General features: G+C 43.3%; 2 protein-coding genes across 3 annotated transcripts in view; one reads left to right on the top strand and one right to left on the bottom strand.

Annotated features, from left to right (window-relative positions):
* Nucleotides 1-10,334, bottom strand: part of Tmbim4 (transmembrane BAX inhibitor motif containing 4) — a 14,514-nt gene extending 4,180 nt beyond the window's left edge. The window contains exons 1-3 of the mRNA XM_028759058.1: nucleotides 10,167-10,334; nucleotides 3,129-3,237; nucleotides 1,614-1,719 (exon numbers count right to left, since the gene is read on the bottom strand). Coding sequence (XP_028614891.1) covers nucleotides 1,614-1,719; nucleotides 3,129-3,237; nucleotides 10,167-10,263 — 312 coding nt within the window. The 5' untranslated portion in view covers nucleotides 10,264-10,334. The remainder of the gene's footprint in view (nucleotides 1-1,613; nucleotides 1,720-3,128; nucleotides 3,238-10,166) is intronic.
* A 7,099-nt stretch (nucleotides 10,335-17,433) lies between these two features.
* Nucleotides 17,434-27,506, top strand: part of Irak3 (interleukin 1 receptor associated kinase 3) — a 54,585-nt gene continuing 44,512 nt past the window's right edge. The window contains exon 1 of one of the 2 annotated variants that reach the window (XM_028759078.1): nucleotides 17,434-17,566. In XM_028759078.1, coding sequence (XP_028614911.1) covers nucleotides 17,434-17,566 — 133 coding nt within the window. Of the gene's footprint in view, nucleotides 17,567-25,625; nucleotides 25,646-27,506 lie in introns of those variants that run through there. The other variant, XM_028759079.1, reaches the window with a different exon arrangement.

The following is a 27,506-nucleotide window of genomic DNA, read 5'->3' as shown; positions in this document are numbered from 1 at the left end:
TGTGCGTGGGCAGGGGAAGAACTCTGTGGAGGCGGGTCGTTCCTCCTTTTACGTGAGTTCTAGGGTTTGAACTTAGCTCATCAGACTTGTCAACATCTTTACTGACTGAGTTATCTTGCTGGTCCATATGGCCTTAGATTTCATTTTTTGTTTGTTTGCCTCCCCCTCGTCTCCCGTTGCACAGATGAGGTAGAAACTGGGGTCTGACCAAGGACTGGACACTACATATTTGTTAACATCTACACTGTGATCTGTATAGGCAGATACTTTCTTTCAGGATCTGAAGGAGTAAAGCGGGGCAGAAGGAGCGACAGCAGAAGAATGACCTGTGTGGGCTGATGAGAGACCGTCAGGTCAGAGTAAGAAGGGATCCGGTGGGCGAGGGCAGGTGTGGAACAGAGGAGCAGCACGGAGAACACAGCCTACCACTCAGTCATTCCATAGCATTGCCTCCAGAACCTTCCTCCAGCTCTTAAGAGCCGGGAGACGTGAGAGGCTCCTACACCCTGAAAATAAATTCCCTCTCTGAGACAGCCTGGGCTGGGGCTCATATGCTTATACAAATTCAGATTTAAATTAATACATTTTAAATGAATACTTTTTAAAGTTACGAGCACCACTTTAATACAAACCATTTGCAGAGCCAGAAATTCCTTTCTTTGAAGCATCTGACTCACAGCAGTGGCCTTTTTACTCTGATCTGACAATACATACTGCACTTCCAATGTCAGGGGACAGTACTGGAGGAAACTTGTCATGAGACGAGCCGAGAGAACGAAAAGCTACACAGAGCTTTACCAACCTTACTCGAATTAAAATGAAGTTTTTATAGAAGTCAACTGTGATTTTAATTTTAACAACTGTCTCAGCAAGTAAACAGAACCTAATGTTAGGTTCTCCCATCTATAAATGTATAACAAGTTAAAAAACAAAAACTGACCCCTTAAGAAAAATGAGAGAAGATGTGAAAATAACATAGAAGAATTAATCATGAGCTGGAATTCTCTAAGTTACAGGCACAATACAATCTCCTGCTCTAACTTCCAGAAAGCTAGAGGCACAAAGTGTCACACAGATGAGATATCTTACAATTTTCATTTTCTATGTATACAAGAAGGCCTTGACAAATGTCGCATATGCAGAGGGTTGAGAGGCCTGGCCACCTGACTCCAGGTTGCTGTGTTTGCCATGAAATCCTAATAACAGAAGAACCACTAAAGCAGACGACAGTTACGAGTGCTAAAAGAGTATGCATGTGTAAGTAATTTCCTAATGTGGTCTAACTAAAACTTCAGGGCCGGGTGATGGCTCTGGTTGGGGCGATGGGCCTGTGGGTAAAGCTTCTGCTGTGCAAGCAGAAGGATCTGAGTTCGGATCCCAGAGCCCAGGTAAAAAGCCTGGTGTGGTGAGGGACGTTTGTAACCCGAGTGCTGGAGTGCGGAGACTTGTCGGTCCCTGCGGCTTAGCACTCAGCAAGTCTAGCTGAGATGGTACATTCAGACCTGCTGAGACCTTGTCTCAAAATCAAGGTGGACAACGAAAGAGGAAGCCACCCAGGGCCGGCCACTGACCCCCACATGCTAATAATGCGCAGACAGCATCAAAGTACTCACAAATGCGAAGAGCAGATAGAGGTTCAGAGGATGTGTGTGTCTGTGCACAGTCAACGCAAAGACCAAGCCCAGAGATCCCAGGGCAAACACCACAATCAAGGCGGGGCTGAAAGACAGAACATTAAAAACCATTACCATTTCAAGAGTAAAAATGGCTGGGATGATGGTATACAACTTTGTAAAATCTATGTATTCTCTATGTTCTTAGAGAAAAAATCTGGATCAATACAAAGTTTAAAAAAAACCTTATCTTCTAACTAGAAAAGTTGAAGGGTATGGAATGCAGAGGGGCTATAAAAGACTGGGAGGGTCTGTAAGAGGGTAGGAGGGTCTGTAAGAGAGTGGGAGGGTCTAAGATAAGAGGGTGGGAAGGGCTGTAAGAGTGTGAGGGTCTGTAAGAGGGTGGAAGGGTCTGTAAGACAGTGGGAGGGTCTGTAAGAGAGTGGGAGGGTCTAAGATAAGAGGGTGGGAAGGGCTGTAAGAGGGTGGGAGGGTAAGAGTGGGAGGGTTTGTAAGCGGGTGGGAGGGGCTATAAGAGAGTGGGATGGACGGACTGTAGAAAAGTGGGAGGGGCTATAAGAGTGGGGGGGGCTTCTTTATCTACCTTTCCTTTACTGATGTCCTTCACAGTGCAGTAATATTTGTAATTAGCATAGTATTTTGTTAAGTAAAATACAATAAACAAAAGATATTAAATTAGAAGTGAATTTTACACATGGCTACTCTTTTAGGGTATTTACCACAGGGCTACACTTTAAATAACTATATCCCAGAATGGCCAACCAATAGTTTAAGATCTCCTTTGGTAGAAGGAGGAAAGACAATCTGCTTCTTAGAAAATAGTTACTCTTCCTTTTTTTTTTTTCAAATAAAGAAACCATCTTATTTTTAGCCACGTAAATACTTATGCTGAGAGGAAAATCTTTACTAAATGATAGATCAGGTGCAGCTCTTCTAGAAACTTCTCGGTAAAATCATTCTGTCAAAGAAACAAGATTAACACGACCACACATTTTTCACATAACTTTATTTTGCAAGTATAGTCTTGGGCTTTGGGGACAAGATGGTAACAAGACGGATGGTACAATTAAACACAATAAAATGAAATAACTGTGATGTATACAGCAAAATATTTTTTCTTTTATATATTTTTTTGAAGTTTTACTTATTTTGTGTGTAGTAGGGGGAGGGGCATGGGTGTCTGAGTGCCAGTGCGCATGTGTGGAGTTATGGGGCCGATTTTCTCTTTCTACCTCCCTGTTCTGTGGCTCATTACCCCAGCATAGTCTTCCCAGGCAGAGCCACCTCAGCAGCCGGCCGTACAAACTCTTAATTAATTCTAGATGGTTTAATCCTATAAAACTATACACTAAGATGAGGTAAAATAACGTGTGTTGAAATATTCTCCTACATCAAAAATGAATCAAGCTCACAGAGGTTAGATGACAGACTTTTAGGATAGAAAACATCAGATGAAATATCTGGAGATGATTTACAATTGTCTCCTTCTCTTACCTTTCATGGACAAATGTGCGCAAAGCCTGGAAATACAGGAACAGGGCAGAGGTCACTGTAGTTAGGAGGACTTGCAGAGAGAGGATGCTGTAGACTTTTCTGAGAAAGGCTAGAAGAGAGGGAAATAGTTACATGACTATTTTCCAAAATACCTGTCCCTCTGTCAAGACCAAATTTCTATGAAAAAACAAGGGTTTTTGTTTTTATCTTTGTTTGGTTTGGTGGACGAGAGGGGCACGAGCCATGGTTCCAGTGTGGAGGAGAAAGGACGCCAGTGTCAGAGCCTGCTTCCACCATGTGAGTTCCAGCATTTAACTCAGATGGCTAGGCTTGGCAGCAAGCACTTTTAAATAATAAAACCTGTAACTAAACCTAGAGGGAGAGAAATAATTTAAAAATTATAAGGGTATCTAATTCCCCAAAGGCCATAAAGCTTAAAAAAATTAAATTAGTGGTCCAGGTAGTTCAGATATCTTCATCATAATAAAAAGAAACTATCAAACACCTATTTGTACATAAAGCATTAAACAAGGGAAAGAAGGCAGCAGTTTTACAAAATGGTTCCACTTTGGATATGAAAACAAATAATGTAGAGCTAGATATAATGGAAATGCTTTTTTACAATGAAACGTCTTAAAATTATAAAGTTCTCCGCCATTCCATAGGTAAAAGAGCTGTCACCATGGTTATCTTGTTCATGCGCATGGGTGTTTTGCCTGCACATATGTCTGTGCACCACATGCATGCAACACCAGAGGAGGCCAGAAAAGAGTATTAGCTCCTCTGGGTCTGGTGTTACAGAAGGCTGTAAGCAGTTAGGTGATCACTGGGAACTGAACTTCGGTCCTCTGGAAGAGCAGCCAGTGTTGTTAACTGCTGAGACATCTCTCCAGCTCCTACCTATAGTTTTAAGCCATACTTACATCTCTTTTGCCCCATATCTCTGTTTCGTTCCTCTATTTACTTTAGCATATTTACTTAAGGGTTGTATTGCCTGCTTTCCCATTCAAATGACAACTCTTGATGGCGGGAACCGACATGTCAGCTGTATACAGCTATACCCAGGCGTCTAGTATAGAGCCCACCTCTAAGTAAAGGAATATGTTCATGTTCACTCACACAACTAAAATGCAAATCAAAGCCAAGATCATGTTCTCCTCATTCATTTTTTTACACAAGGTCTCTTTATATTTCATGCTGGCCACTAACTCATGATCTTCCCGCCTCAACTTCCAAAACGCTGGGATTGTAAATGTGTAGGCCACATCTGGCTTAGGATAAGCTTTTAACCTACCCCAAGACTATAAGAACTATGGCCCTCTAGCCCATAATTTGGCTTTGTGAGTAAGGCTTTCTTGGGACTCAGCCACACTCATTCCTTGAGATAGCCTCTACAGCTGCTTTTGAACAGCTGGACACAGACTATATATCTCACAAAGCTGGAAACACTATTTGGCCACTCCCAGATCTATCAGACTGTCAGTTCAGAAATCTTCATAGAAGGGCAGGTAAGGGTACAAAAAAGGTATCTTCCTGTATTGTTTGCTGAACAGTCAACAAGTGGTAATGTCAATCAAATGTAAAATGCGTTTAACCTTTATATCTATGTGAATGAAGAAAGGTAACCCTCAAGAGAGAATGGTTAAATAAATCATGGTAATATACACTATGGTAATATACACTATGAGAGACACCACATTTTACAAGGTTGATAAAGCTGTAAGGATAGCTATTTTCAAACATAAGATACAGTGAGTGAACATATAAAATTATGAAACAGGTCTGTAGATAACATGACCTGTGAACTATGAGGTGGTATTCATGAGTGTACAAAATATCGGTATCTTAATTTTTCCAAATAACACACAGCATGCTGATAAAAAGACGAGTTTAACACACTGATGTGTATGTTACAGTGGACTAGGTATATCACTATTCACTGCTATGACCATATATATTTAAGGTGAACACTACGCTCAGAAATTGACTCTCACATAATTTCTCTATTATAACTTTAGGGTTCGCTGTTTTCCACCAGAGAATCTTGATTAGAAGTACAGCATTCCAAAAGTATCTTTCAGAAAATATATATATTATAAATAGCTCCTTTGTTTATTTTATTTCATTTTTATATTAAAGGCACATTTATTGGGAAGCTGGTCTCAGGTGGGCGAGATCACTGGCCCCAATGACTGAGGCCAGGGAAGTTGTCATAGGAAAATGGGGTTGGGGGGGCATGCACACAGAGAAGAAGAGGGCCTTTGTTTATATTTAAAAGAAACAGCTGAGAATCACTTAATAAACACAGAAGTGGTGGCTTAGTTATCAGCCCAGTTTCCAGGGTTCTTACCTAAAATGTTCCTGAACATTTAGCTCTTCCTACAGACAAGTTTACTGAGTGCTTGAGGTTATGACCTGTACTGTTACAGTCATGTGCACTACACAGACATCAATCAAGAATAAAGCTATGTAAAAAAAAAAAAAAAAGAGGAGGGTAGGGAGGTCGAGAAAGAGGAGACGAGAGGGGTAGGTACTTTTAGGGACTGTGAAACCTAGTTTTGAGTCCCATGTCAAACTACTTCTCACCCAAAGTTGAGAAGTTTCAATGTGTAACTAACTGTCTGACCTTACAGCGTCCTGTTTTACTGCAGGGATTGTCTACTTTAAAGACTAGGGGTCTCAGTGGCAGAGCCCCGTACACCAGCCAGACTGCGTTTAACTTTCAGACTCTTAAGTCAGGAGTCTTTCTACAACACTGTCCTCTTTTCTAGCCTCTCTGTGTGGGTTTCCCAGAGTGACATTGCATGGGTTGCCTCCCAGCACTGAGCAGCTCATCAGAAATGTCCTCTCTCCCCATGAACTCACCTCACATGTAAAGGGTAAGCTCTGAGGGACGGAATCCCACTTCCTCCTTAGGTGCCTTCACTTCTCAAATGCTTCTTCCTCCCAGAAGTCCCTCCAAACTTGGCATTTGGCACTTTAGAATTTAGCTAAGCTGCCACAAAAAAATTATTTTAGGTGCTGGCCGAGTCAATGCTTTTTAAGAACAGCAATTGTGACCTGCAAAACTTCTATTTATCTATCTTTGCATCTAGTACAGAGCTGCTGAGAAAAAAGAATCAAATGTATTTATTAAATATCCTTTAATAGTTGAAACTATTCCTTAAGCCTGACCTTGCCTCACTGGGGCCTCTCTCACGGACAATCTTAGGACCACCTCTGCAGTTTGATTGATGTTCATGTATAGTTTCTGATAGTTTCCTGCAGTGTCATGTCTGTCACCTTCTGTCCCTGTCCTTCCCTGAGCTGACCCACTGTCTCATGTCATCATTTCTGGGGCCAGGAGGAAACTCTCAGTCCTACCCACTCCCAGTACTTGCTACATGTGCCAGCTCCCTTCTTATTTCAAGCATTTCGATAAAGAGCAGCAGAGTTAAGGTGCGATCAAACTTCAGCACACCGTGCCTGATGAACAGACACAATAGCCCTGAACATAAAACACCAGCAAAGAAGAGTCGACGGCATATTAAGTACATTAAACATGACTAAGTGGGATTTACTCCTGGAATGCTAGGATGGTTCAATACACGAAAATCAAAGGTGATATACCACATTTATAGAGTGATAGACATGGGAAGAAATGACGTCATGTCGCTGTCAACTGACACAGAAAAACCATGTGACAAAATTCTACTATGATTTGTGAGCTAAGAACCAAAAGAAATCAATTTACCACTGTAAAGAACATATATGAAGGGGCTGGAGAGATGGCTCAGCGGTTAAGAGCACTGGTTGCTCCTCCAGAGGTCCTGAGTTCAATTCCCAGCAACCACATGGTGGCTCACAACCATCTCTATGAAGAGATCTGGTGCCCTCTTCTGGTGTGCAGGTGTATATGCAGGCAGAATGCTATATAAATAAATTAATTAATAACAACAATGAACATATATGAAAAGGCCACAGACTAATCTACACTCCAAGTGCTGAGAATATGGGAGTGATATTCCCTCTCTCTCTCCTCATCCTCGCCTTTTTGTCTTCTTACAGGGTATCTATTTCATTCCGCCAACCCCTCTCAGGAACATTAAAGAAGAGATGGAAACAATGTAAGAGCTAGGAAGATGGGAATGAGTGCTGAGAAACACTGTCTCCAAGCCTTGGCCCAGCTGCTAGACTCATGTGCTATGCTGGCAGCACCTACGGTTCCCTGAACACGACATGCACAAGATCAAGCCAGTCAATGTGGATGGGCTCACGAGCCCAGGGAAGTTTCAAGAGGAAGTGGGATTCCTTTGGAGTCTACCGTTACTATGTGAAGTGAACTCATAGGGCGAGAGGAAATTTCTGATGAGCTACTCGGCTGAAAACAACGCAGCATCTAATGTCACTGTGGGGAACGTGGCCTCTGAAAGCGATGTTAGAAAATAGTAGAGTGTTATAGAAAGTGTGACTCAAGGGTCTGAAAACTAAGGGCCAAGGAGTGGCAAATGGCTACTGGTGGAAAGCAGAAGTCGGTTTTCTTCCTGCACAGCTGCTAGTAAGTTGCCCTGGCCTAGGTAGATAGCAAATGTAGGTAGCACTGAGTGGATTCAATGTATTAAAACACAAACATACGAAAGGACAGGGAGGTGAGAAAGGGCTGTTGGAGGGAGTGCAGCTGGACAGGATACATCTTATACATGTACGGAACTGTCAAAGAATAAATTTAAAATATTGGCTAAGAAAATGAAATACTGCAATCCAAAAGCCATGATTCAAATGCATTACCAGAGAAGCTATGAACAATTGATGACTCCTGGGGGGTAGTGTGGTGGCTTGAATAAGAACGGCTCATATTTTTAAATACTTAGTAACCAGGGAATCGTACTATTTGAAAGGATTAGAAGGATTAGGAGGTGTGGCCTTGTTGGAGGAAGTGTGTCACTAGGGGTGGACTTGGAGGTTTCAAAAGCCCAAGACAAGCCCAGAGTCTGTCTCATTCTTTGCCCACTGATCAGGGTATAACTCTTAGGAACTGCTCTAGCTCCTGCCTGCACACTGCCATGCTCTACGCCATGATGATAGTGGACCAAGCCTCCCAAACTGTAAGCATGTTCCCAATTAAATGTTTTCTCTTATAAGAGTTGCCATGGTCATGGTGTCTCTTCACAGCAATAGCACAGTGACTAAGACAGGAAAAGCCACTATCCTTCTACAACACTATGTGATTACCCACACTGTATGTCCTACTGCCAAGCTCCTACAGCAGCACAAGTGGGACTCAATGTTCTGTTTGTTTGTTTTTAAAACGGAGCACATGAACTTGAGAGGGAAAAACAGTGCAGGGATAAGGAGCAACTGAAGGGGCTGGAATTGGAGGTAGATCTGATCAAAGCACATCATATGCATGTGCTAAATGTTCAATCACTAAACAATTTTTTTAAACGGGCACTATTGAGGGAATGAAAAGACAGATTGGGAGATAATCTTTGCAAAAGGTATACTTGGTAAGCCAAAAAAGAAAAGAAGAAAGAAAGAAAGAAAGAAAGAAAGAAAGAAAGAAAGAGAGAGAAAGAAAAAGAGAAAGAAAGGAAGAAAATCTATTAAAATGGCCCAAATCCAAAAGAATGACATCACCAAATTCTGGCAAAGATGAAGAAGAACTCATTCTGTGTTGCTACAAATGCAGGCCCAAAGTCTAGTGGCTTCTTACAGCACAAAATACATTCTTGTGTAAGACCCAACTATCATGTACCTTGGTATTTATCCAAATAAGTTGAAACTGTACACACAAAAATCCCTGCACACAAAACAGTTGTATCCATAACTGCCCAAAGGTACATGCAGCCAAGAGGACGACCTTGAGCTGAAGAAAGAAAGTATGCAGGAACAAACAGAAAGAGGAGGATTCTTATAGCAAGGGCAAATGAGCTATTGGGCCATGGAGGATAGGGGGTGGGAAATCTTAAATATACACGGCAGTACCAAGTGAAAAATGTAAATCTGAAGGGGAATAAAACACCTAACATATATGATCTCAACTACATGGCATTCTGGAGTAGGCTGAAAGAAAGAAAGAATGACCAGACACACATATGCTATGACATGGATGTCATTCTTTTGAAGACATTAATAGAAACACGCCAGTCACAAAGGCTAAAGTGTAGGATTTATTTTTTTAACTGGGGCATTTTTAATAGTTTCATAAAGACTGAAGGAATGGTGGTTGCCAACAGCAATGGTGAGTTACTTAATGCTACAGTTTCACTTTGGCTTTGAAAGATGATAAAGTTCTAGACGGAGATACAACAGTGCTGTGCTGTACGTCAAAGTAGCGAGGGTGGCAAACTTTCTACTGTGAGTACTTTGTCGTAATGAATACATTTTAAAAGCTGAGCACACGTGTCAAAATAATTTCAAAATTCATTACGGGAATACCGGGCTAGGTAAGCACCAAGATTCTTGATGCGTCAGAACCACCTTGAAAATTTCTTTCTGTCCAGAACCGGTTTCAGCTGCCCAGGTAGGCTGCATCGGGTCAGTTTCTGTAAAGTGATCTGTGGTGGACAGCGAACTGCGCTTCGTTAGGCGACAAGGAAGAGCTTAAGCGCAAAATAATAACTTCCCAGTGCGATGACTTTATGTGTCATTACACACAGGTATGCGAGTTCTGTACCCCCACGGAGAGACTGTAATGACTGAGACGGTAAGGTCGCGGTTGCCAGAAGCTCTCAGCACAGGGAACAAGTAAAGAAGGTCACAGGCCCGTGATTTCCAACCTTCCCAATGCTGCGACCCCTCGATACGGATCCTCATGATGTGCCGACAACCAACCACACAATTAGTTCCGTCGCTACTCCATAACTGTGAGTTTGCTACTGTCACGAATCATAGTGTAAATATCTGATGTGCAGGTGGCCTTAGGCGACCCACAGGTTGAGAACGGCTGGCACAGGCGATCCGGCTCACACCTCCAGAAGGCAGCTATGCCGCGCTCCGGTCACTTGATAAACTTATTTCTTCCCTGGTCCTCCCTCCCCCCGGCCACCCGCCACATACCCATGCGGATGTGCACGCTGGCCGACGCCACGCAGCTGCCGTAGTTGAAGTCATCCTCGATGGAGGAGCGGGGATAGAGCGGGTCCGTGTCGGCCATGTCGCCAGCAACAACCCGCACCTGCCCCGCCGAGGACGCAGCCGACGCTGACCACAACCGCTTTCCCCCACTTCCGGAATGGCCGCCAGACAGAACTAGCCGAACTGCCTCGCTGGAGCGAGCGCCGAACCAGTCGATCGTTCCCATGGAAAAATCTCCACTAGGAGAGGAGGTGGAGGCTTTCTAGTAGGAGACAGATTGCTCTCTCTCTCACGTCATCGCAAGGGGAAATTTTTCTAAGATTGTCCTCAAAAAGTTCCTCTCGGCCTCTAGAGAACATCTCCCAGAACAAGTGCTAAACGTGATAGATTTCTTGTTATCGGTTCAACAACCTGTCATTTATTTGTTTCTTCAATACTCGGTCCAGGAATGCACTTTTGAATACAATTATTTTTAAGTGATATTTAGGCCTACATTTATTGACCATTTCTTTTAAAACAGACACACACACCCTTTTGTTTTTGTTAAATCATGCTTCATCTTGAAAGACCAGTAGTAATCCACCCCTGGCATATGATATACGTTTTCAAGGACTCAACATTTGTGAATTGAGAGGCCAAAGTTCTCGTGGTGGTGGTGTACGGGACAGGTGCCAAAGAATGAGGCTGGATAAACAGATAAACAAAGGCCAGACCACTGAATGCCAAATACAGAATTCATGACCAAAGCCGAAGGAAGAACGACAGAGAAGGTGACAATAATGAAATGCAGCTATCATGACACTACTGCTGTAACACTACAAACATGAGGTGTATACTCACCAAAGAAATATTCCAGGACACCAGTAATTTTATTTAATCTTTATTTTTTAAAGGGTCTCAATACGTATCTAGCTGGCTTGGGACTCACTATGTAGACCAGGCTGGTCTTGAATTCACAGAGATCCACCTGCTTCTGTCTCATGAGTGCTGGGATTAAAGGTATACAAACTGACCCACTTGTGATTATTTCTATGAGTTTCCTTTGACTCTCCAATACTCTCCAATATTAACCAAAGTCCGCCCAAAAGACTAGGCAAGTGTGATTCAAAATGATTGAAGAACCATCTGTCTATTCTAAAACTAAAAATGTAATATTTTCAGGAACCTTTTTTCAGATATGTTCCACAATAACAAGAATGAAAAATGCTTAGCTTTCATTATTTTTAAAATGTGTTGTTACTTACTTCAATAAAGCTGCAAGAATAGTATTTATTATAGAGGGCAAGCTGGAGGTGAACTGGGAACCTACCTTTTTATTATCTAAAGACGTCACCAATATCTCATTCAAAGAAAAAAAATAATTCTAGCTAGATTGTGCCCCCTATGTGAAAGACAAAATATTAAAACTTAAAGTTATGTAAAATAATCTCTTCATAATTTGAAGAAATGCGAAGATTTCCAAAAACTGATAAAATATTATTTAATCTAAGAAGATTGACACACTATATAAAAATGGGAGAACACCTAGTAAGAAAACTTCATTATGAAGGAGTGAAGAGCAAACTACAGAATGGGAAATACTTTTAATATACACATGTACATAAAGCTCCCATTCCATACCATAAAAAGAATGACCACAAATCCAGACCCGCCCTCTGAAGCAAGCTGCCAATAGGAAACTGGCCAAGGGACTGGATCAGGTAACACTGTGTGCTTAGAATGAAGCCAAAAAGGTAATAAACACAGGCAAACATTACTCTCACTGACGATCAGAAAAAAAAAAATTAGCTAAATACAAAAAGGAACATCTCTAAGCCTTCATCGAGTGGTTACAACTAAGGGACTGACAATGTTACATGCTGAGAAGACCCAGATGTAACGTAGCTATGACCAGCGTGAACTGCAAAGCACTGCCTAGGTCACCACAGAGATCACACACTCAGAGGGACCCTGTGCTTGGTTTAATGCTCAGTTGTTGCCATTCTAGGATTCATACTAGTGTTGCCTGCCTCGAGCTCCTGTTGAGAAGTGAACCCCGAAAAGACAACGGAAGGATACATACAACAATGGCTTCCGTCTCTGCCAAAGCTTGCATTTCAGCACTCAGGATGTATGATGTGGAGAGAATTCCATTCTACCTATCACTCTGGAGTTAAGCTCATATCTCGTCTGTTGCTAATCACGAGGACAGGAAGGGAGGAAGAAGCCAAACTCTCTTTGCTATATAGAACTTACTCTGAATGTAGAAAGATACAATGTTCTAAAAACTGGGAACTGTCAACAAATCTTATGACATCCTTTTGTTCTGCTCCTGTTTCTTTCTGGTATTAGCAAAGGATTTACACAGGACGGGAAGGCATAGAAAGAAAGGGGAGGATGGACAGGGTCTTAGCTAACTTGATATGTAGCCTGCCATAATGCCCCTAGCTCTTTTCTTGAGAAAAGCATAATTTCCCCAGGTGAGCACGATGACTCTACGTAACGATATTTGAAAAAGAACAACACTGGTATACTTAAAATAATTCTGACAATACGTCAAATCTTGGCCATGTACATCTCCCATCTGCCTTAGTGGCCAGGCTTGTGGTCTCCTGTCCATGTTTAAACTGTTCAAGGTATAACCTCGGGCCAGGGCCTGAGACAGATTTCAAGACGACAGCATTTGTGGGGTGCTACCGTGCATGTGTGGAGTGCATAGATGTAAGGTGTACTGAAGTTAGCAAAATCTTCTATTCAAGCCAGCTTTTCTTTGGGCTTTAGCCAAAGTTGAGAATGTACTATATTAAAAAGCCTTTCATTAATCTCTAACGTTAAGAGCGAGTTCTCAGTGGAAAGATATATTAATTCTAGAAGAATTAACACGACTAAAAACCACATATTACTTTGACATCTGCATACAATACTAAAACCAGTAAAGACTTTACAATATTTTTTTGTTTTCTTTCTCTTCATTTTTCTTTCCTCCTCCTCCTCCATGTCTTCCTCCTCCTTCTCCTCCTCCTCCTCCTCCTCCTCCTCCTCCTCCTCCTCCTCCTTCTCCTCCTCCTCCTCCTCCTTCTCCTCCTTCTCCTCTACCTCCTTCTCTACCTACCACAGTATTTTACTGTGTTCATGTCTCTGGACGACCTGGAACTCACTATGCAAAACATACTGGCTTCAAACTCATAGCTATCTGCCTACCTCTGCTTTTCTAAGTGCTGGTTTAAAGGCATGTGTCATCATGCCTAGCTTACATCATTTTTTTTTAACTTAAGGAATTTTGTTGTCAGTTGGGCTTGAATGGGCACAATAGTGACAGTTTGTAAGACTGGCAGAATATTGAAAAAAAAAAAAACCCTAGCATTTACAATCCAAAGCAAATTCTCTAGGTGTGAATTTCCTCCAATGTTTAATAAACATTAGAATACCCACACACTGGAGTTGCTAGAGTAGTGAGTGTAATACCAAGTAAAGCACACACAAGTTAAGGGTAACTTCCCTCTTCACTGACTGTCACTGGGTATTTGGTAACTTTTGAGGAACTGGAGAGATCGTCAGAGGGAGAGAGGGAGGTAAAGAAGGGTGTGAAAGAGAGAAGAATGAAGACAACCATAAAATAGTCGTAAAATAGACTCCAGTGGCCCATTCTCAGAAGGAGAGTTCTAAGCGATAACATTAATATGGATCCATTTGGAGATAAGAACTCTGAGAAAACTGAGCTGAAAAAGCACCATAGGGTTTTTTGTTTGTTTGTTTGTTTGTTTGTTTTTTGCATCAGTAGGCTTCAGTTCTCGTCTATAAAAAGCAGGTAGCACTGATACTTAGGCCGAGGAGTCCTCCTGTGATTCTGACTGTGTGGCATAATAAACAATGTATTTCCCCTCTTTGCTGGAATTTTTGGAATGACTGGATTACCTTTTGTCTTATACCACAGTGAAATCTGCTTCCAAAGGTGATATGTGCTGAGTCCTTGGGCAATTTGAAGAAACATGCATGGCACTCGTGTCTCAGTGACTAAGAACATGACTAACACATTGGAAGTATCAACCACGCCCTCCTGATATTTCGTCCAATCTCATGTTCCAAAACTGAATCCTGGAACTAATCCCTGGGGTGGGGTGGGAGGGTATGTGAGGGATGACCTCATAGACCTCTCCTGGGCCTTGTGACTCATTCTAATGAATCAGAAGATCTGAAGAGTGTGATAGTTAACGATCAGGTCGATACTATCACCTGGAACCAGAATCCTGAACCATAGAACAGGAAGCCAGGTGAGCACTGACATACATGCACTAATTCACTGCTCTCCACTATTTCTTCTAAAAACGAATTTTATGTGTATAGGTGTTTTGCATATGTGTGTGTGTGTGTGTGTGTGTGTATGCGCGTGTGTGCCAGGTGCATGCCTGGTGCCTGTAGAAGCCAAAAGAGGTCTCCCAATCTCTTGGAAGTGTATTTGGTTTTTTGAGACAGGGTTAGCCCTGGCTGTCCTGGAACTTACTCTGTAGACCAGGTTGGCCTCGAACTCAGAAATCTGCCTCCCTCTGCCTCCCAAGTGCTGGGATTAAAGGCGTGCACCACCACGGGCCCGGCCAACCAGTACACTTAACTGCTGAGCCATTATGCAGCCCTGGTCTCTCTCTACTCATGACCGGACTGTAAAGGAATTGGCTGCTTCAAATCCCTGCCGCCTTTACATTTCCAAAATGAAGGACTGTGGCCCTGAATTGTGGGCTTAAATAAACCCTTTCTCTCCCGAATTGCTTCCTTTAGGGTGTTTTCATCCAGAAACAGAAAGGAAAACTGAGACAGAGGGAGTCCTACGTGCACCCAAGCATACAGCTGATGTCCTAGATTCCTTTGTGTTTAAAACTGGGCTGTTTTAGAAAACTACAGAGGTTTATCTAGCGCACAGCTTTGAAATCTAAAGACCGAAGATCAGGTAGCCACAACTGGCCAGCCTCGGAATGAGCTTACTAGCTGAGTCATAACGTGGCTGACAGCATCCCAGTGAGAGCATCAACTAGCTTGTATGGAAGAGATCATAACGCAAGAGAGGAGGCAAGCAACAAGCTGAGGCAGCCACGCCATTCTTCTTAAAGCCCGCTCCCTTGGTAGAATGAAGTTCTCCAAGCTCATTACGACACCCTTCTTCAGGTTTCCTCTTTAAATTGACACCAACAGAGGCTGTCTGGTAGTATCAATGCTGTACGGACATGGGTGGTACTGAGGAGAATCGTTTGCATAGGGTGAAGCGTCTCTACTGAGAGTAGGGTAAAAGAACGTGAAGGCGAGACTCTATGAGGAAGAAAAATGCAGAACCAAAGACATTTTGTTTTGAAGGCCGAAGAATCAGTATCCTGTTTATATTTTGATGGAGGTGAGCCAGCAGAGTGAAACAAAGTTAAAATCTCAGAGGCAAATGACAACGGCTGCCCACATTGCCTTCAGTCAGAGGGAAAGGGTGAGGATTCAGAGTGCTACGAAAAGATGAGGCTCATCTAGGGGTCTAGATAGTTCACCTCTAGAGACGAGAAACCTGTTTATTATGGGTTGGATAGGAAACGCCGAAAGTCCATGCTTGAACAATGTGGTTCCCAGCTGGTGGTCGCGTGGAGAGGTAAGCAGTCACAGTGACACTGACTTCATGGATGGATGATGTCATTAGAGGCGCGGCTTTGAAGGGTATATCTTGTCCCCAATCTTTCTCCTTGCCTCATGCTACGTTAGCAGATCTGGTGATGCAGACATGTTGAGTGTTATTATTATGGTGAGGATTTTAAACATCCTCTGACCGCCCATATACTAAAAGCTTGGTTGTCAGTCTACAGTGCTGGTAGGTGATTGAACCTTAACCAGATGGGGCCTAATGGAAAGAAATCAGATCCCTCGAAGGGAATTTTGGTACTCTATTCCTCCCCCGTCCTCCACCCCCCACCTTCCCCCCTACCTCTTCCCTCCGCCTTCCGTCTGCCATGAACCACATATTCCTACTATGATACTTTGGCTTCTCACAGACCTCAAAAGACATTGAGGTCAAGCAACCATGGAATGAAGCTCCGAGGTTGTGAACCAAACCACCTCTCCTTCCTTTGGAGCTGCTCTGTTGAGCATTTTGTCAGAAAGCTAACACAATCACACATAGCGATTTCCTGTGCTGGCACAAGTCTCAGATTGCTTCCTCTGCTCTAGAAAGTCATAAAGTACCCTGTATCAATCTCTTCCCTCTGATGCTTAGCACGGTGGCATAGAGACCCGTTTAGGTGTGTAGTCTGATAAAACCGTAGTGGTTAGAATGAAGAGACTTCAGAAAGTTGGCTCCAACAGTTCTATGTTTGCCAGCTTTTACAATTTTTACGGGAATTCACACAGTAGGTTCTGAATGCCTAGGCACTATTGCTGCTGATCGCCAGGGGGCGCTCTTCCAAAGAGGAAGATCTGAGGGCTTTGAGACAGCAACTTGTTATTCAGTGGATGGTTATTATACAATCTCCGACTTCATTTTCCTACCTCTTTTGTCAGTAGCATCCGTACCGTTCTTGCGGTGGGTCATTACAACAAAAACGGCAGAATATTTCAATACATCAGCCAGTGTTTCCTAAACTTCATGTTGCAAGCTCCTTGAAGCACTGTGAGGAAGGAAAAGGAGACTGTAGTAAAACCAAGTGGCACTAAGGCAGGGGTTGCCTTCTGGAGCAAGGACGAGCAGGGTTTATATTTCCCCCTGGTTTGGCCTGTTTGTTGTGATTTTCTTTTTGTGTACACGTTTTCTTCCGTTTAAATTTATTCAGCAAAGACATGTTCCTCGATAAGTACGTATTTCTTTCCGGACGGGACAAAGAGAAACTTTACAAGATGTAACGAAAACCTCTAGGATTCATCGCGGCCAAGAGGCCGCCCGTCCCGGAGCAGCAGAAGGGTGGCGGCTTTCCCGGAATCCAGCCGCTGTCCCCCGCCCTCATTTTCATGGCTGGTCTCCTGGGTCCTGTCCCAAGACCAGGACTGACAGAACGGTTCGTAACAAGAGGACAGCGGGGGGCGGAGCGCAGGGTGACGGGGCAGGGCAGCGGCTGGGGACAGGGGCAGCCCAGGTCTCGCAGGGGCATCCCTGGGGAGCGGCTCCCTGCGTCACAGGGGACCCGCCCTGCGACGGCGTGTTGCAAGCTCCGGGCAGCCGTCGTGGAGCCAGATTTCCGTGCTTGTGAAAGAAGACGGCAGCGGCGACGTCCCTGGGGTGGGACGTTCTCCGCGTGGGGTCCGGGGCTAGGCGATGGCGGGCCGGTGCGGGGCCCGTGGCGCGCTGTCGCCACACTCGCTGCTCTTCGACTTGCCGCCCACGCTGCTGGGCGAGCTGTGTGGGATCCTGGATAGCTGCGATGGCCCGCTGGGCTGGCGGGGCCTGGGTGAGTGCGACTCAGTCCTGCCTGTCCTCCCCCCGCGAGGGACTCTACTAAACCAGGGACCTGCCACTCACTCCCCTTCCCTCTCTGACACTTGGGTACTGTCATATCAAGTTAGGGAATTGGGAAAGTCACATGTCAAGAAAGCAGTCCATGCAGGTAAGAGATTCTCGCTGCACTCGGTTTGCAGTGTGTGCATAAATATGCAAATATTATCGTATATGAGGGATGCCTACTGGCTCTACAACCTCCACACCAGATTTTTTAATATTAAAACCTTTTTTTTTTTTTGAGAAGCCGCTCAGTTGTTAGAGTGCTTGCTTACCTATGGACATATGAAGCTGCGTGCTCGATTCCCTAGCTTGGAATAAAACAGACCCTGGTGGTGCCAGCCACTGAGAGGTAGAAGTAGGAGGGTCAGAAGTTCAAGGCCTCTTCATGTAGAGAGTTCCAACTTGGCTTGCGCAACTTGGGACATCCGTCTCAAAAAGCAAACTTACTTTCTTTCTTTCTTTCTTTCTTTCTTTCTTTCTTTCTTTCTTTCTTTCTTTCTTTCTTTCTTTCCTCTTCCTTCCTTCCTTCCTTCCTTCCTTCCTTCCTTCCTTCCTTCCTTCCTTCCTTTCTTTCTTTCTTTCTTTCTTTCTTTCTTTCTTTCTTTCTTTCTTTTCTTTCTGAACTTTAAGATATCCATTCTTTGGTGTGTGTGTGTGTGTACACCACACTCACTCCTGTAGCACCTAGAGGACAACTTTGAGAAATCAGTTCTCTCCTTCCACCACGGGATCCTGGGACAGAACTCAGACTGTCAGGCATGCATGACCCACTTCGGTGTTTCCAATAAGTTTCCAAATAATCTACAAGGGAAATACTACTGTTGGCCATGGATGTGATTCCCACTTTTCTTAATTAAATATATCTTGCTTATTTGCCAAATCTACCACAATGAAATTGTAAAGACAGACTCTTTTTTTAAATTAATCTAGAAAGTTATCTTCAGAAATCCATCTTATGCAGATTTAGCAACTACATATTGTAAAGTTGTGATATATCAACAAAAAAAGCTCAGACGAAAGTCAATGCTTTGCTAAAAACATATGTTCTCTTTGGGGTTAGATGATAACTCAGGCTGTCACAGTTAATGTTAATTGAACATAAACATGAGTATCTTTAAACAGCTTTATCTGAAATAGTGATTTTTTTTCCTACCATGAATAGCAAGCTGTATGAACAGAATATTTCTTTGTGGCTGATAAACAATATGTTCACATTTTTCTGAAACTGTAACAGTTATGTAGAAATGGTTTGGGGAATAGGCTAAGTGGATTGTTCAGTGGTAAACTGCTTTCTTCAAATGAGGAAAGTCCTTGGTTCCATCCCTGGTACCTAAACAATTTATTCAGTGAACATCTCAGAAAAGGATACTTGACTCTGACTTCAGGAAGACAAAGCTATTTCCAGCCTACATTAGAGAGAGAAGATCCTTCCCCTATCAGATTGTGCCCTAGCTAAGCTAGATCATGGCATAGCAAGTATTTGTATCTATAGACTTACTAAGATTATTGCATTTTAAAAAACAATATTTTTGGTGCAATGCTCAAGTGCAGATGGGGCAGATTGTGTCGTAGATGGATGAAGCTAGTCGGTGAGGGTCATGAATATGAAAGCGCATGTGTCATCTTTAAAGGGAGCCATCAGCACTCAGGCCATGGTCCCTGCTGCTTTTCAGGAAGACCAGCTCAGATAACTGGCCTCTTATCTCTCTCCTCTTGTCTTTCTCTATAACACTAAATTATACATAGTTATGCTTCATAACTCCCTCCACTCACTTGTGAGTCAGATATTGAAATCATTGCAAGCGATTCTACAGATAATGGCAACTGAGTTACAAACTGTTTAAGTAACTTTGCAGTTCATACAGTCGGAAGTGGCGGAGCCGGGACTTGAACTAAGGAAGTCTGTATCCAAGGCTCATGCTCTTAACCACAAGCCACGCTGCACACCTCCCCCAACTGCTATTTGCTTTTCTGGTGTATCTCACAGCCCCCTAAAACTGTAGCATTTCTGACCTGGAAAAAAAAAAACCAACCAATTCAATGTGCTGTTTACACACACACTGCTCTATTTTGCCCTTGTGGAAATAAATGGAGATAATTTACACAAATACATGCCAGGAAGATGAAGGTGGTCTGGGCAGCTAGGTGCATTTAGCCGCAATTTTAAATTGGGAGATAAAATTGGAGGCTTTAGGTTATGCCTGATGCACCAGAAAGGTAGCAAGCAGCGTAACTAAAAGGAAGGCATCTCGTGTGATTGTTTAGGCATACAGTGGCTTTCTCCAGTTGGAATAAAACATCTAGGCAGGTATAGGTTCCCAATCAAGTTTTGGCAGTATAGAGCATATGGCCACAGGCTCCCTGGACTCAGTGTCACAGGTAATTTTGGGATGCTTACTGGAGATAGCAGGTTGGTTTCTTAGGTTTGAATTGATACATGCTTCGGACCAAAATTCTATCTCTATGGAGTATGTATATTATGCCTTTGCAGATTGATTCTCCTGGGGCAGGCTTTACGATGTTTACTCCTGAGGTAGCTGTAACTGTCTGTGCAAGGGAGTGACGGTCTGGGCACCTCACATGCCTTGTTCCGACGAGGACTAAAAGGACGTGCTGGAAGGGCAAGTTAGGTCTCTGAGACAACAGGGAAGAAAGACGGAGGACTGATCCATGAAGCTGTTCTGAGATCTGAGAGTAGCTGAGCAAATCCTTATATGGAAGGCTCTGAGTTTGATTCCCTAGTCTATGTGCCTGTAAAGGTGCATCGCAAGAAAGCGCATGCGCACGCGCGCACACACGGGTGGGCTGTCCTATGCACAAAGCAAGTGAGAATCTGAAGATATAGAGGGCCTCCGATTTCAAATGGAAAATAATTATAATAGTGATGGGGACACTGTCCTAGGCTGATCATGATTTCTGAGGACGGTGACGGCATGACTGGATTACATTAGCTAAGACAGTTCAGACACAGGCCGGTCGCATAGCTGCTTCTGTGATGGGTTTAGTAAGTGTGTGTGTGGGATCAAGCAGCCTGCTTGTTCACATGCTAGAATCACCCACGCAAGACTTTGAACATACAAATGCTTATGTCTCTCTCTCGGAGCAGCTGATTCATAAGTGTGGGCGGAAAGCCTAACGCATGGCATAGGCCAGATTCCTCAAAGCACTTTCGTGAAGTATTGTTAGCAAGCTTAGTAGAATTTCGAGGTAATATCTGGTTGATGGTGATGACTGCTTGCTTCGCAGTCATAGTGACTTCATAACGGACACACAGAGCCTCTGGTGGCCATTCATTTACTACATCACCATAGACTGTGAGTTAAAATAAATGGAGACCATTCACACAGGCAAATCTCTCCACACTTAAGATATTCCAGGAAAACTCGTGTTGTTATTGTGTTATAGATTCTGTGCAAGACTGTATCCAATTTTCTTTCTATTTTAAAATGGAATAAGTAGCAGGAGAGATGTCTCAGTGGCTGAGAGTATGTACTGCTCTTCCAGAGGACCTGGGTTCTGTTCCTAGTACCCATGCCAGGCGGCTCACAACCACCTGTAACGATCTGAAGCCCCCTGTCTCTGTTCTCCCTGAGTACCTGTGCTCGAGTGTACATACATGTACACATAATTAATATTATAAGACCCCATTTCTCATATTTAAATAATCTCCTTTACTATGGCATGTCAGGTACAGTTATTTCCCTTTAAGAGGTTACTATTTTGTGTTACAAATTTTATTTAAAATGTATTATACTTTTATTGAAACATTATCATTAAGTCATACCTCTGCTTTCTTTATACAAAACTATCAAATTTCTGCTGGAAATATTTTGGATATGTTTGTTTACCAGTTTGTTTTAACTTAATATATGACTTCCTTACCAGAAAGACCTGCACTGTGAACTGCAGCTCCCACAAGTTGTACTCCTGGTTGTTGTCATGAATAAGCTGCATTTAAAACAAAAAAAAACTTTTTGCCGGGCAGTGGTGGCGCACACCTTTAATCCCAGCACTCGGGAGGCAGAGGCAGGCAGATTTCTGAGTTCAAGGCCAGCCTGGTCTACAGAGTGAGTTCCAGGACAGCTAGGGCTACACAGAGAAACTCTGTCTCGAAAAACCAAAACAACAACAACAAAAAAAAAAGAACCAAAACCAAAACCGAAAACTTTTTTAAAGTAAATAAATTATGCAAACTAGTCATTTCAAAATCAATCACATTTGAATAAACCGTGCATTTGAATATCTAATAAAGGTCTTCAGTGAGAACAGTGATACTAACAGCTACCACTTAAAAGTACTTGCTGTTGCCTGTCTCATATACCTACTGTAAAAATCCAGACCCCATTCCCATTTTATTGACAGGTGAAATGGATTTGCTGGGGAGTCGATAAGTGACTTGCCTCGAGGTAACTTAGCGAACAGCAGAGGAAGACGCTGGTGAGACGGTCACACTTCTGAACTCATCTTTTTCTTTTAGTTTCAAAACCTGAACGGTTTCACCTTCTAAGACAGCTTTCTGCTTGTGGTTAGAGTACAAAAGATGATAAAGAGTCCTCACATATCCTCTGCCTAGAAGTTTTACCATGAAATCTGGATCTAGAATCTCCTATCATCGACATTTCACACACGAGCGTGGTGCATGTGTTACCATCCTGACACGTAGTCATTGGATTGAAGTCCATATTCTGTTCACACTTCTTCCATTTTCCCCAGACTCCTGTCTCTTGGATTCCACCCCAATCACCACACTGAGTTACCATGTCACATTTCCATATGTTCTCCATCTCCTTTGGACTGCCTCATCTCAGGCTTGTTTTCTATGACCTTGACAGTTTTGAGGTGTGCTTAGTGCTTGTCTTAGTCAGGGTTTCTATTCCTGCAAAAAGCATCGTGACCAAGAAGCAAGTTGTAGAGGAAAAGGTTTATTCAGCTTACACTTCCACATTGCTGTTCATCACCGGGAAGTCAGTACAGGAACTCACACAGGGTAGGAACTTGGAGGCAGGAGTTGATGCAGAGGCCATGGAGAGATGCTACTTACTGGATTGCTTCCCCTGGCTTGCTCAGCTTACTTTTTTATAGAACCCAGGACTACCAGCCCAGGGATGGCACCACCTACAGTGGGCCCTCCCACCCTTGATCACTAATTGAGAAAATGCCTTACAGCTGAATCTCATGGAGACATTTCCTTAAGGGAGGAAGGCTCCTTTCTCTGTGATAACTCCAGCTTGTGTCAAGTTGACACGCAAAACCAGCCAGCACAGTGCTCCTTGATTGAGATGTATCCGATAACTTTCTCATTATTACAGTGAGGTTATGAGTCTGAGGGGATAAAAATCACAGAGGTGAAGGACTATTTTCACCACAGCTTAACAAGGGTCCGTACTTCTGATGTGACTTATCTCTGTTGACATTTACCATGACAAAGGCAATGTCCGTTGGGCACCCACATCATAAAACTTCTCTTTCTTCTCCTCTTTCCACACGGTCCTCTTCAGAAGGAGGCCCTGTGAGTATTCTCCGCTTCAAGAGCAGCTAAGCATCCCCTCCTGAAGAAAGAACAAAGCCTGATTGTGACCTCAGTGTCATTTCTCACATCTTACAGAGCTCTCATTAGATCTTACTTCAGCTTGAAGCTACCAGCCCATTTGTCTCTTCTCCCTCAAAGGAGCTTTATATAGTCCTCCGCTTTTATCCTTTCTTGAACCATCTCCATTTTGGCTTTCATCTCTCACTGGTCCTGTTGCCATTCCTCCCAAGCATGGAAGAGTGCACCACCCATTTCCCAGGCTTCATATTCTCTGACACAATGATTGCTCTTTCTCCACAGCGCACTCTTTGTTTCTAGAACCGCATGCTGGTCTTTTTTCCCTCCCGTTGTTACAGATGGTTCTTATCTCTTAGGATGCCTCTGGACACAATCCATGGCCCACTCTCTACTGAAGCCTATTCAGATGTCACTAACTCTCAACTGTCTACCCTAGGTCTTCGTTAAATGTCGGCTCTTTCCTTCTGTTCACCTACTTGACAGATGCCTTCAAATTGACACTCAAAATATGTCTCTCCTCCACCCCCAAAGCATTCCCATTTTAATGAATAGCAAACCCCATTTATTTAGGCCAAAAATTAATATTTCGTAACGTCTCAGTTTCCCCTCTCCAACCACAACATCCTGCCTCTGAGCAACTGATATGTTGGTCTTTGCCTTTTTGATCTGTCTAATAATATAACCATTTACCACAGCCACCACAGCCACCATCACCAAATCGACATCACAGTTTTAGCTGGATCAGGCGGCTGTCCCCTCAACCGATTCTTTTGCCCTTCTCAGCTCCCTTTTCAAAACAGCAGTCAGTGGGCCTTTTACACGTACCACTAATCCTACTTCAGTCATAACCCTGTGGTAGCTTTCCATCTCATTTTGGGCAAGCATGCAGCTCCCCCGTAAATCCTCTCCCTCCTCTTTCTTCCATGTTGACTCTTTGTTTCTTGAACATACAAGACAGTTATCCTGCAGAAAACATTGAGGTATCCCTCCTCACCTGCTCTGGGCTTCAGCTTATCCTGGCTGCCTCTTGGCTCCCCAAGCTTTGCTGTGGTGGTGCACACCTTTGATTCCAGCACTCAGGAGGCAGAGGAGGGTGGATCTCTGCGAATCTAAGGCTAGCCTGGTCTACAGAGCGAGTTCCAAGACAGCCAGGGGCTCCCCAGAGAAATTCCATAAACTCCTGCCTCCCTTCCACTCCTTTTCTCTTGTTTTACTCTCAGCTCTTCCACGTCTCGTTCCATACACATTTGATCTTGTTCACTGTCCATCTATAAATAGGCTGCATATTAATGGTCATTCTTGACTGTCAATCTGATTGGATTGGAAAGCGCCTTAGGGGACCAATAGGTCCTCTGAATTGTCTGAGGTATGTTTCCAGAGAGCATTAACTATGAGGGGACTCTCACTGTGTAAACAGTACCACCGCACAGCCTGGACCTGGACAGAATAAAGGGCTGAAGACAGACATTACCTCTCACTCTACTTCTAGGTAGCCCTGAACTGAGCTGCCTGGGTCCACCACACACAACCCTAGTGGTTCTTACTTAGTCTTCCTAATGCTGTAACCCTTGAATACAGTTCCTCATGTTGCGGTGAGCCCCAACCATAAAATTATTTTCTTTGCGACTTCATAGCTGTAAATATACTACTTTTATGAATCATAATGTAAACCTATGTGTTTTCCTATGGCTTTCGGCGACCAAACCCCAAAGGGGTCATGACCCATAGGTTAAGAACCACTGCCCTACTGTGATAACTTGAAACCTCTGAGCCCATGAGCTAAAAATGTTTTCTCGCCTTAGGTTATTTTCCTCAAGGACTTTGCCATAACATCACAGAGTCTAAGCAACACGACCCAGGCAAGGCAACTGTTTTGATGGGTTTCTTAGTTTGTTTATTTGTTTTGTATTTTTAATTTGTCTTATTTCGCACCGTCTCTCTTAACATTTAACACCAGAGCTGGAACAACGTGTTTATGTTGTGTGTCAAATGACGAGTCAATGGATCATTTTTTTAAACATCTAAAATCTTTACTAGGTAAAAATGTTCCACAAAGACAGTGCTAGAAATGTACTGTCACCTGCTCGAGAAGACTTCCCAAGCTAAAGTAGAGCAAACTTACATAAACGCCATAAAAAAGACCAGCTCGGGAAAGAGGTGTGACAAAGCAGGATTGGTTATTATCAGTGAATGTCATTACAGAGTTTGCTGTATGGACCTTGCTCTGTAGACCAGGCTGGCCTCAAACTCAGAGATCCTCCTGCTTCTGCTTTATGAGTGCTGAGATTAAAGGCGTGGACCACGTTGCCCTGCTGATGTCACTGAGACTCTAAATTTCAGGCTCATGGGCTAATGCTGAAGATGGCTTCTCCTGTTAGCACCCAAGGCTGGCTACCTTCAGATCCTTATGTGGGTCTTGCAAAACCTACAGATGGAGGGACATTTGTGATAGTCACACTTATCTCCACCAATCCTGCTCAGGTACAAAGTAAAAAGTGAACATGTGCTTATGTGTAGATGAGTACTGTTTCTTACAAAACTGATACATTCGTATTGACACTGTCTGGTATAGACGTGTATAGGTAACTTACACATCGGGATTTTGTTTTTTATTGTTTGGGGATTTAAAAATACTCTTTATCATAAAGGACTTGCTGTTCTTGCTGTTACCGAAACCAAACCTATTTGTGTGTTTTGTAGAAAACCTGAAAAGAAGCCTTTGTTTTCCCATTAGGTTACCTAACAACAAACAGCAAGGGTTTTGGCATGTGGTTGCATGCAAATACAGAGATTGCGAACTGGGGTGTGTTGCGTTGTTCTAAAAAAACCCCTTCCAGAGACATATTTGCATATGGAGACATGATTTCTGTAACTGAATTCCCCAGTGGTTAGCACTATCTAGACAATTCTGTCTGCTCAAAACAGCCTGCAGTGACCTCTGAGCATCTAGTAATATTCTTGTAATAATTTGTCTTCTCCAGGTAAGCAGATCTCTCATCTTCTCAGGCCACGTTTTTGAGTTATATGGTACCCAGGTGCCTGCCAATAAGATTTGCCTTCTGTATTAGTCAGGGTTCCCTAGAGTCACAGAACTTAAGGAATGTCTCTACAGATTAAGGGAAATTACCAGAATGATTTACAGTCTGCAGTCCAGCTAAGCCAACAATGGGCAGCTGTGAAGGGGAAGGCCAAGATTCTAGTCACTAACTGCTCAGTCCCACGAGGCTAGGTGTTTCCGCCGGCCTTCTGTGTAAGCTGGAATCCTGAAGGAGTAAGCTCCAACAGGTGTGCTGGCAAGTAAGTACAAGCAGGTGAAGGTAAGGGACACCTCCTTCTTCCATTGTCCTTATGTAGGCCTGCAGTAGAAGGTATGGCCCAGATTGAAGGTGTGTGCTACCACTCCTGGACCTAAGCTGTTCTCTACTTGAACCCTGTTCTGTCTCAGGCTGGCCTTGAACTCATTAATCTGCTTGTCTTAGTCTCCTAGGATTAAAGTTTGTACCACCTTGTTTGGGCCTAAGCTTTTCATGGGTGTTATCCTTCAAAATCTGGATCAAAAGCCCGTGTCTTCCAGATTCTCAAGATCCGGATCACAAGTGTGCCTTCTATTTCTGGATTGTAGTTCATTCCAGATACAACTGGGAAACAGCCATCACATCTTCCAAGACGATGCTTTTCAACAACTACAGCCCATTTCTCTTACTTTATATTTTTAATTTAGAGTGCTCTTGAACAGCCCGATTAAGCCTTGGGAACTTTTCCTCTTTGATTTATGAAGCAATAAGGTCCTGTATTCTGGAAGAGAGAAGGAAGGAAGTATTGGGAGAAAGTGAGAGTGCAGAATGTAGCTACCTTACCGGGAATTTGCATTCCTGTCACAACCAATCGGAGTTATTGTTTTATAGAATTGGATTTAAATGAATTATACATTTTTTTTATGGTTGCGGCTAATTCGTCTTTCTTTAGGGAAAAGCTATTAAGGTTGCATCATGCATCACCGGTATGAGAAAGAGAAAACAGATTTAATTTCTAGTCCCAGAAGGCATCTGTGCATGCAGGCAGGCAGTATTGATTCTAACAGCATTGCCAGTCTCTTACCAAGAACTTCTACAGAAAAGAAAAAGCTTCCAGCCTAATCTAGCTTTCCTTACGCTCTGCCCAGCTCACTGTCGTGTAGCTGAAACGACCAGCTCACTGGACGCCTGCTCATTCACGCCTCAGCTGAGTCTCAGAAACATACTTTAAGGAAGAGTTGCTTGGCAGCTGCGGTTTCTCAGGCAAATGACAGGAGGGGAGAGGCTGGGGTCATGCCCTGCTGCCCTTTTCAAACGGAAATCCAGCA

This window comes from Grammomys surdaster, unplaced genomic scaffold, assembly GCF_004785775.1.
Source record: "Grammomys surdaster isolate TR1022 unplaced genomic scaffold, NIH_TR_1.0 126271, whole genome shotgun sequence".
Taxonomy (NCBI): Eukaryota; Metazoa; Chordata; class Mammalia; order Rodentia; family Muridae; genus Grammomys; species Grammomys surdaster.
Note: the sequence above shows the minus strand (reverse complement) of the source record. Positions and strands in the feature narration are given on the sequence as shown.